This window comes from Homalodisca vitripennis, chromosome 3 (assembly GCF_021130785.1).
Source record: "Homalodisca vitripennis isolate AUS2020 chromosome 3, UT_GWSS_2.1, whole genome shotgun sequence".
In the NCBI taxonomy this organism is placed as follows: Eukaryota; Metazoa; Arthropoda; class Insecta; order Hemiptera; family Cicadellidae; genus Homalodisca; species Homalodisca vitripennis.
The window spans coordinates 13,234,652-13,245,834 of NC_060209.1; the positions used below are offsets into that span (position 1 = coordinate 13,234,652).

General features: G+C 31.6%; 1 protein-coding gene across 1 annotated transcript; it reads left to right on the top strand.

Annotated features, from left to right (window-relative positions):
* Positions 1 to 721: 721 nt before the first annotated feature.
* On the top strand, positions 722 to 8,709 carry LOC124358609 (probable cytochrome P450 6a14). The gene is made up of 4 exons (XM_046810912.1): positions 722 to 1,689; positions 3,484 to 3,702; positions 5,254 to 5,499; positions 8,027 to 8,709. The coding sequence occupies exons 1-4, from the start codon at positions 732 to 734 to the stop codon at positions 8,191 to 8,193; spliced, it is 1,590 nt and encodes a 529-aa protein (XP_046666868.1). The 5' UTR covers positions 722 to 731; the 3' UTR covers positions 8,194 to 8,709.
* Positions 8,710 to 11,183: the final 2,474 nt, after the last annotated feature.

Sequence of the window (11,183 nt, forward strand, 5' to 3'; positions counted from 1 at the left end):
CATTGTTTATACACAACTATGGTGAAAATTACTTGAAAGCAAGATATTATCCTCCTTAAGTTTTTTTAAAACGGAAATAATTAATAGGTTTGTTCTAAATATTTTACATGTTATATTTTTTAACATTAAGTCTAAAAATTCGCTCCTCAATGTTATTAGATGATTCACAATTTTTTACTTGAATTAAATAATATTTGCACTACATACATACATATATGTATAAGTAATATGTATTCGTGGAAAACAAGTATAATACCATGCAACGAAGCTGATGAGGTTGTGAAATAATGATCATAACGTAATTGATTATTGCTGTTTAAAACTAAACATGCCTGACATATGTGATACTGAGAGATTACAAAAATTGATAAAATACGCTGTTTAATACACAAACACTGCATTTCGCATATTCCTTCAGTGTTACAGTACAACTTTGCTAAGGGCGGAAGGTTTTAAATTTGTAAATATTCTTCTGACTTTAGTTTACTTGTTTGAAACTCTTTATGTAGTTTATTTTTTACATTTTAGACATACTTTAATGTAAATTCAATACATTATATTTTAAAAATTGTATTAATTTTGTTGGGTATACACATTTTTTATTCACTCATAAGTTTTATAATATAAATGTATTACACTAAAAAACAGATAAAATTATATGCATGTTTAGTTGTGAAGTTTAATCATGACAAAATTATATTTGTGTCTTTTGCAGGTGGACAACAGTTAAGATGGATTGGTACATCTGTATACTTTATTCTCTCCTACTTTCTCTTTCACTGTTTTTCCTCCTTTATCGGAACATGACTTCTTCCTACAGCTACTGGAAGATCAGAGGCGTTCCTCACAGTAAACCATCTTTTCCTTTTGGAAATCTTGGAGATATCCTCAAAGGAAAGATATCTCTTGCAGACTTCCTGAACCTCCAATATAAGATGTTTGAAAATGAACGGTTCTTTGGAATATTTCATTTCAACACACCGGTTTTGGTACTGAAGGACTCGTCTCTTATAGAGAATGTTTTAATGAAGGATTTCGCTTCCTTCTGTGACAAAGTGAAAAACTCCCCACCAAAAAGCGATATATTTGCATTTCACTTGGGTAACATTAAAGGTCACAAATGGAGATCACTACGCCAAAAGCTGAACGGAGCGTTCTCCAACAACAAACTGAAATGCATGACTCAACAGATACTAGACTGTGGGGACTCTCTTGTGCAACAGTTAAAACCATACGCAGAGACAAAAGGAATAACTCAAGTTGATTGTATAGGGTTTATCTATTCACAGAAAGTCTTGGGGACTTGTGTATTCGGAATTGAACCAGATGGAGCAACTATTGAGTCGTTCGTAAAACACGCGAAACAGTATTTGTTCGGAATGAGGGTGGTGAACATGATAAACTTGTGGCATGTATACGTTCCCAGATTTGCAAGAATTCTGTACTTTGTACCTCAGATCGCTAAAGTTGTTGATTACTTCAAAAACTTTACTTTAGCAATAATTCAAGTCAGGCAAAGTACAACTGCCAAGAGAAATGACTTTTTACAAATATTACTCGATCTAAATGATGAGGAAGTAGATGTTGGTGTAACCCAACAACAATCCAAAGATATACTCGAAAACCTCTCAAGCAATGTCTCGAAGAAAGAACAATTCCAGAAAAGAGATTCCATAAAGGAAAAGCCATGTAAGTACTTCTGGTTTACTCATTTTACTTACAAAAATTTAAATGCATCTTGTATTATTAAAAAAAAAATAACTATCCAACAATATTTTAACAACACAGCCAATCATATGTCACATTGTTTTCTAGTCCATACAAAATTAACATTACAATGTTTTAAAAGTGGTTCCATTACTCAGATTAAGATTCATAACATTATAAAATTAAATTGAGCTATTGATGTAATTTTAGACACCTCAATGATAACATTTAATGATATAGATTTCATCTGCTGTGAAGGGGTCATAGAGAGCTGTTGGTGTTTTTTGCAAACTGTTTAAGGCTTTTGTCCGTGTCAACCACAATGTTCTAATAACTAAGTTGAATCACTATTTTGCAACTTTATTTACCTTAACCTAGTATCTGATGATGAATTCTCTGAATTTGAAATGTACATAGTTTGAATAAAAAAATATAAAAGTGTTATAGGTGTTTATATTTCTGAATTAATATTAATTATGTTTGTAAACATTCACTTGTAGTAAGTAATTCAATGTTTTTACACCTTTTTGAAACCTTACGATATATTTAAAAAAAAGAACAATCAAAAGACCTGAAAATTCTAAAACACTTTAGTTTTGCTCTACAACACTAATAACTTAGATATAACCAAGCCTATTCCAAACTTTGACCACTGCTAACTTGATATCAAAGGATATCCAAATATATTTATTATACAATTTGCCTGAAATTGCTTGGTTTCTAAAAGTGTTACAGTTGTTTTATGTTTTGAAATAACCCTTTTGCACAAATGAAAATGACCATCATCTTGACCTTTTTATTGGTTGAGACAGGATAACGAACTTATCTAAGCATAAGTTAGTACTACTTTGTACCAAGTTTAGTTTGAATCGGTTAAAAATTATGGGAATTATTGTGTCCACATACCTGCATTATACTGCATAAACCCATACATTTGAAAACATACTTTTTCGGATTATGGTAGTTTTAGGTTCCATGAGCCATGACCGATAAAAATTCAAAACTTTACTGGAAACTGTGGTTAAAATGATGAAATTGGAATAGCCAGATTTATCTGAAATCCACATAATTTGGTGGTCATATATCTTATTATATTAAAAGTAATACAAAATTATGATAACAAAAAGTTCTTCCTTATAACCCAATTTGAAGCCATTTGTTTAACAAAATCAATGTTTTCTGAAGAATATCAAAATGGAGCGTAAATATTCATCAGTGTAATCGATATTTAAATCCATATTCATTTATTGTAGTATAGCTTAGAGTTTTTTTTATTATTTCCAAATTTTACTTTCTAATAGCTCTTTTGTAGTTACATTACACCTGCACTGAGAATCAAGGCAGAAGGTTTGGTTGAGCTTGGATAACAGTGTCTTTTCTCCATGTTGTCTAATTCTTGGTATTTCTAGGAAATCCCTTTTCTTTCAGATCATCCATAACAAGATAATTCCTAGCACTCCAATATTTAATAGTAGTGTCTTTTATAAACATTGGACCATATTCATATGAGTAACGCCTAAACTGCTTGACTTCTCTAAAAAAGTGTCAGTTAACAAATTTTGCAATTGAAGAAATTCTTTGCTAGCTCTAAACAAAAATATGACCGCATAGCAAACGTCACAGACTACAAGATCAGGAGCATGCTCACCAATAAGCAAATGGCCATATTTTTGTTGGATATCCTTATGTAAAATAATTTATTTTCATGTATAAACTGTTTATGTACCTTCATTTAAAACATCCCACAAATTAAAAAAAGTATTTTTTGTTTCCTAGTTCTCTCAAATTGTGACATCACGTCCCAGATGTTCAACTTCATGAGCCTGGGTCTAGACTCAATCGCTATTTCGATCGGCTTCCTCTTGTATGACTTGGCATCTAATCCTGAGGAGCAACTGAAGGTTCAACAAGAAATAGACGATGTTATCAACACATTCGGGGAACTCAACTATGAAGCACTCCACCAGCTGGAATATCTTGATTGTGTTATCCAAGGTAAACTATATTTTATAAACTCAAAGATTAATAAATACCTATATTGTGAATACACAATCAAATAACTAAAAATGAATCACCCAGCAGGGATCACTTCTGGCTGGTTTATACTTTCCAGTTGAATCTACCACTGGGCACAGCAAAAACCGATGTGTCACTTAAATCTGGGCAACCTTATGGATGTCCAGTAGCGGCACATCACTAACCGCAAATATCGAGGTTCTGGGGTGCAAGGATAATTCGATAGGTCTAGTCTACTGCGGGAGATGTCTGTATGAGTTGGTGGGGTTCTTTCCCAAGTATCAGAGGTTCTTGCTAGCCTCAACAAGGGTGTGCCACCACTGTCTGCTTTGACGGGAGAAGCTGGTTCAGAGCTGGCCTCCCCTTCTTCCGGGGAGACATGACTGAGATTAGTGCCCTAATTCTTCCTCATGGATCTTGACAGGAGGTGGCCCGTAATCCGTAACCTTACCCATCCTGAATATCCTGTCACTCTGGAAGCAGCGCTAAGGATCTTATAGGACTAAGTACAATTATAAGCTTCTTGTCCTAAGAGAGAAAGAAAATGAAACTGAAAGACAAAGAACTTTGTTTAAGTTACGAGAATATTTTTTAATAACAGGAAGTTGCGAGAAGGAACAGTTTGTCTCGTTACAGAACTGCTCCCATTCTTCTTTTGTGGCAACGTAACAAACGTACAACACCTGTAATATACAAACAACTGATATTGAGCAGACACACAAATATATTTTACCTCTTAGAAATAAGTTTTACAAAACTTAACCTTTACCACAAAGTGATGGTCTATTTCGGATAATTAAAATTTCAAATAAGGGGAATCGCCATTAAAATTTGCTCCCGGTTGGTAAATTAAAGACAGAGCAGCATCATATGCTACACACACTTGTACGCCTATAGCGTTGGTCGGTGTGACGTTCACTATTTATAGCTCTAGAATGTAATCAAAAGCGCTAATAACATAATAGTGTATACAGCAAAACATATAAGGTTAATAACGAAGAAGCCCAAAGTGAACTCATTAAATCCATAAGAGGCAATAAGAATGTTCATGTAAAATTTCAATATAATCAGTCCAGTAGTTTTTACTTTATTGAGTAATACTTAGAGAAACACCATTAGATTTTTATGTAGTAGTATAGATATTTTTGGTATTATGAATAATGCTTCAGTTGTTGTCTTATTGGTTAGTATATTTTTTCATTTAGTATTAAAATAATTTTAGTCTTTATACTTTTCTAATAGTTTGATTTTTATAAATATTTTAATTACTGTAGCTTATATGTGTGGTTTCAATTTCTATGGATATTTATGTACTATGACCATACCAATTTTTTTATTTCAGTCAGTTGGAAATTATCCTGTTTAAAATATATAAAGTATAAGCTCATACATATACATATAAATCTTCTTTAAAAAATTTATAAATTATCAGTTTAATTTAATTATAAGTAACTCAATCGTTTTGTTTTCTTATCAAGGTTTTCAAAAGTTCATCTGTACTAATTTTCTTCTCTTTATTATTATTTACAGAAAGCACAAGATTAAGGACTACTTTTCCCTTCACAATGAGAGTCTGCCAGGCTTCCTACAGGATACCGAATTCGGATCTGGTATTGGAGAAAGGAACCATGGTCCTTATCCCCATCTATTCCATCCATATGGACCCTAACAACTACCCCGACCCTGAAATCTTCAATCCAAATAGGTTCAAAGACAACCACTTTAAATCCTGCCCTAAATATCTGCCATTTGGAGCAGGACCCAGGATCTGTATAGGTATTACTATACTATTTTACCTACATGTAGTATGCACTAATATTTTAGTTTGAGACAAGGCCGTAGCCAGGAGGTGGTTTGGGGTTCAAACACCACCCGAAATACACGATAATAATGCTGAGATTTCATAAAACCAAGGTTTCACACCTAACCAAATCCTCCCTCCCCCCCAAACTTTATTTAGCTACAACCTTGTTTTAAAAGCACAAAGTTGTTACCATACATAAAAGAAAAAAATTCTTTTTTTAAATAACAATTTCTGCTGTTCATTTTAGGCTACTTATCCTACATGATACGTACAGTACTATTAGTTAAACATCTTATGTCAACTACCAATATTGAGAGTTCAAATTCTATTAGTTAAATATCTTCTGTCAACTACCAATATTGAGAGTTCAACTTCTATTTATCTAGATTTTCTACAATAAAAACCAATAATTCATCATATTATCGTACCACTTTCAACTATATTGTATCTATATGATAAAAATTAAATTGTGTTGCACAAAAACACAGATTACTTACAAAATTAATAATAGTCACACTGTGTAAAATATACACATATCATAAAAATCTAAAATAGCATACATATTGAAAGATTTAAAAATAAAATAATCACGAAAATACATGTAAAATGGTATTGTGAATAGCATAATAGCATACCAAAATGATGACAGGACCAACATCAATGTTTACCACACAAATTCTAAAAGTTGGATTTTGAAAAGTTTGTTTTTTTATTGAGGCTGTGTAAATGTTGGACACAATTTCTTATTGCAACAATAGACTTTTTAAACACTAATTGCTAAATTTTATTTAAATTTAAAATCTTATCATCAGCATACTGCATAATTCTTCCATGTAAAAGAGATGCTTTTATGTCATTGCAATAAAAAAAGGAAGAAAATCATAAACTTAGAATGCTTTCTTGAGGGACTCCATAATTTTGTTTTCATATAGAATTCAAAACATGTTTTGAAATTATATGAACTTGGGATCTGTAGCTTAAAAATGAATAAAGTTACCAAAGAAGCATGCCTCTCATGCCTTGGGACTCTAAGTTCTCAAGTTGCATGAAATGGTCAACTCAAACAAAGGCCTTAGATTGTCTCACTCACCATTGCTCTAAAATTTTTATAATGAGGCATTATAGGAACATAAACCAATTTCTTTTAAATTTTGAATGGTAAATAAAGTTACATGTTCATAACTGTCGAAGTGAACAATACCTCAGTTACGTGATTTACTTGTACTATCTGAATATTTAAATATTTATAAAAGATAACATTCAGATTGTCACTTAAAACTGTTGAGTAACATAGTTAACACCTTCACTGCAGATCTATACTGAGTGAGACCAACTACTTTAGTAACAATTTAATTTTGCGCTGTAAGACATCTTTCGCAGACAACATTTTAAACTGGGAAAAAAATATCTAAGAAGTCTCATAATAACAATGGAAAATGGAGGAATAAACGTACATTAAAATAAAACGTAATAAACGTACAAGTTAAGTGCACTGGTCTAAAAGTATATCTTCTCTTCCATATGCATTGAAGAAAAAGAACATTTTTGTTTGTAATAAAGTAAAAGATAAATTTTAACCAATAGTATATTTTGTATAGAAATTCAAGTCCAATTAAAAAATTAATTATAGGTGTTTCTACACATTTGCAAAATTTTCTTTGTAAGAAATTATATTATTTTGCATTATATTAATGATATCTATAGCCATAGTGTCAAAAAATTCCTGATTGGCTGGAAAAACCAGTGTTGAATAAATCTGATCAAAATATAATATAGATAGATTTATATATTCAAACTTACTATCTGAAAGGTTCTCCATAAAAATTCAAGATGGTATAGATAAATCGCTTACAAAAAGACACTGGGCGATTTTAGTCCACAAAGGTGGGGTAAATACCCCTCCGCCGCTGTGATGCCGCCCTCTCCCTGTATCCCCACCACTGCTCTGCACTTGCCCGCTTGGTTCTATCCCCTGACCTGGCCACTGCCTCCTAGTGGCTAACCTCACACCAAAATGCAAGGTCCCTGGATATGTCTAAGGCTACATTAGTCTGATCAATTTATATTTTACGCTTGTATAGGCTTACACACAAAAATACAATGTACTTATACATTAGGTAAGTAACTGCAGTGTAAACAAAATGGGCTGTGAGCGAGACACGATCCACACAGCTGATAAAACAGAGACGTGGAGATGCTTGTCCCACTCCCCACCACTGGAGGGGGGCCCCTCTTGCGTGTGGTTGCTCAGATATTTGCTTCTGCGCAGGTTTCTTTGTGAGCGGTTTATCTATAGTGCCTTAGTTGAAGGCAACAATTTTAAAGTAAATTTTAAAATAATCCAAAACCAAGACTGAGCCTTTAATCTGGTTCATAACAAAATCTAATAGTGACTGAGTTAATTTCTTATTTTCACGCTTACCATCTGGAAGGTTCTGATACCATTGTAACAATCACTGCTACTTGTCCAGAAGATCACTAAAGATATGTGTGTTTCAGCATTCAAGCTGGCTGTGCTGCAAATAAAGGTGGCGATTGCTAAACTGATGTTGAACTACTCCGTGAGCCTCAACAGCAAGACAGAGTTACCAGTCCGGTTTGCACCTCGATTCACGACAAAATCTCTCAATGGTGTATGGGTGGATTTTGAATCAAGGAAAGGATAAAAATAACTTGATCTGTAAAAATGTACTATTTAACACTTTCTCCGCATTTATTTGTCTATTATAATCCTGAAAATCGTTCTTTCGAAAAGATCTTTTTTAAACTGTGTTTTTATCAATTTACTTTTAAAATCCTTGAATGTTATACTTGTTAGCAGGCAAAATAATGTTGTACCTCAAACTTATTATATAAACAGCCTATTTTACACATTTTAGAGCATCTTTTAAGATACAAATTGATTTTACAGGAAAACTGTAATCAAAGTTACAGCTCATTCTAAAGTTCGTCAACATTGTAGAACTCTTTTTTATTAGTCAAAAATTCAAATTTTAATAAATTAGTATATTTATGATTTGGTAAACTATAAAAATCTTGGTTTAAAAAATGCATAATCACAAAACTGAATATAATAATGTAATTAATTTTCATTAGTGAACGAATACTTTAAATTGCCTTATTGTAGTCTCATTGAGAATGTATATAATGTACTAGAACCAATTAAATATTTACAAAAATTTTTAATTGGAGCTTCCTTTCTATGAATTTCTATGAATTAATTAGCAACAATGTTACATATTAATTTACATACAAATTTGGTAAACTATAGTTTTATTTTTATATGTAAAAGATGCATCTTTAAACTTTAATATATTTTAACATTATATAATATTATGTGATGGCAATCAGCTGTAATCCTGACCTTGCCAAAGATTTTACATATCTAAAAAACAGATTAAGAGCTATTATTATTAATTTTATATAATAAAGAAAATGTGGATTGTATTTTTATCTCTGATTATTAATTCAAAAGTTTCTTTTACATCAACAACAAAGGTTTTTACAGCAAAAGTTTTAGAAAACTTGCATTTAAGTTAATTTTATTGGCTGTGAAGTGCTTGTATATGTAGCCTTAAATAATGAATTATCAATGGATTACTTTGACTACAAAGTATATGACCTTATCTTGGAAGATGAGAATAACGCGGATAAACAAGAGAATTCTGTGACATTACAAGCAAAATTTCATGTGTATGGCAAGCAATATTTGTAAGTAATAAATATTCATACTAGCCAAATACAGGGTGAGATGTCTGCAAACACAGCTCTTGTAGTTTATAGCACAGAGGCCATGACTCCCAGATGGAATTATCTTAGAAGAAGCCAAATCCAGCAAGTTTCTGGGGATGCACCTTGAGCGGCTGACTTGAAGCATAGACAGCGTTTGCTCAAAGGTTGCCTCAGTCATTTATGACTTACACAATCTAGCAAAATTCTGCTTGTTGGATGTATTGAAAACAGCCTACTTTGCATTGTAAATCCACATTTCGTTTATGTTGTGAGACCATGGGGCAGCTGTTCTAAATACAAATTTTACAGAGTATTTCGAACGCAAAAGAAAGCTGTCAGAATCCTTTCAAAATCAAAACTCAGAAAGTAGTTTATTATTGCCTTTGGGGAGCTTGGATTGCTTGACCTTACCCAGCCTCTATATTCTCAGTGTAACCCTGTACTGCCAATTCAAATATGAACTGATTCATGACAGTGATATCCCCCAATACGAGACCAGAGACAGGGATGAAAATATTACAGAACATTCTGGATTGAACAGCACAAAACAACTACTTTTGACCACTTGCCATCTCAAGTAGGACTTAAGCTAATCGATAAGCTCACTGAAGATTTCAGACAAATCATTCAACCCCAAAAATTTAAATTCTTGATTAGGACACTTTCTGTTGTGAAAGACATTTTAGTCAGTTGATGAATTTACGATGGAAACACCAACATCAACTGGGAGGAAAGTTAGCATTGTAAACATTATTTTATTTTTCATTTTATGATATAAAAAAAAAAAACACACACACACACACACATATATAATATAAATTTACAGATAGTTGATAATCTAATTGAATGTGCCTATGATTAACTCAGGTATCATTAATGTTTTAGAAATCACATTTACAATAGAAATACAAGTTTTTCATTTGCTTACAGAAATATAGAATCATGCAATTATTATTATATAACTTAAATAAGAATTAAAAAGTGTTTTAACAAGAGTTATATGCATATGATTAAGGGAGATGTGAATTACATTTAAACCATATTCTCCACATAAAAAGTTTACAAATTGCTGACATAGGAGTTGAAAAATAACCATTTGGATGAAAGAGGACTTTTTATATACATTTTTATACTTTCAGTGAAAGTATATTTTTTCACTTTTGTTATGAAATCTAAATCAGATCATGTAATTTAATTTACAAGATATAAAGTTTTTTTAAGAAGTATTTTTTATACTTTTAAAAAAATACTTCTTGTATTTATTTCTTGTATTCTAAGTCGAACTGATTTTAAGAAGTCAATTAGTATGATACTAAGTATCATACTAATTGACTTAGTATAAGTATCATACTAAGTCAATACTTATTCCAATACTAGAAATAGTTACATTTTTGCCTGTCTATTGCAGAGTACGTTAGAGAAAATTACATATTTACAGTTAATACGTTTGGAGTGATCACAAACCAGTTATTTACTCGTCATGAATTTCTCGCTCTAGTGACAACTGATATCGGGGGTTAACCAAACCTTCACAAGTTTAAATCTTTAGATCATCAATTAATATAAGATCGTCTTTTCCTTTATGGAATTAAAAAACACAAAGTTTGCAACATAAAATTTCTAAAATTAAATCGTAAATATTGGTTAAAACATAAATCTTATAATTTAATACATTTGTTGTCAGTTATTCAAATTTGTGTCTACACGAATGCATTTAAATTCCACTATGAAACACGTGTAAGTTATAAGCATTTTCAACAATAGTAAGAATGTTTCCTCTGAATAACAGGCACAGAGCAGAAAACATTATTAGAAACAAACAGAGAAATCTGTGTACAATGGTCTGATAAAGATTAAAAATATCAAATAAGGATATAAAAATAAATAACGGTTCATTTTCTTATTTTTCAAAAACGTATTAACT

Excerpts from the sequence above, each read along its gene's own strand:
- LOC124358609 (XM_046810912.1), top strand. The coding sequence starts at position 732 with ATGGATTGGTACATCTGTATACTTTATTCTCTCCTACTTTCTCTTTCA. Across the intron at positions 1,690-3,483 it reads TTCCATAAAGGAAAAGCCAT|TTCTCTCAAATTGTGACATC; the intron begins GTAAGTACTTCT and ends TTTGTTTCCTAG. Across the intron at positions 3,703-5,253 it reads TCTTGATTGTGTTATCCAAG|AAAGCACAAGATTAAGGACT; the intron begins GTAAACTATATT and ends TATTATTTACAG.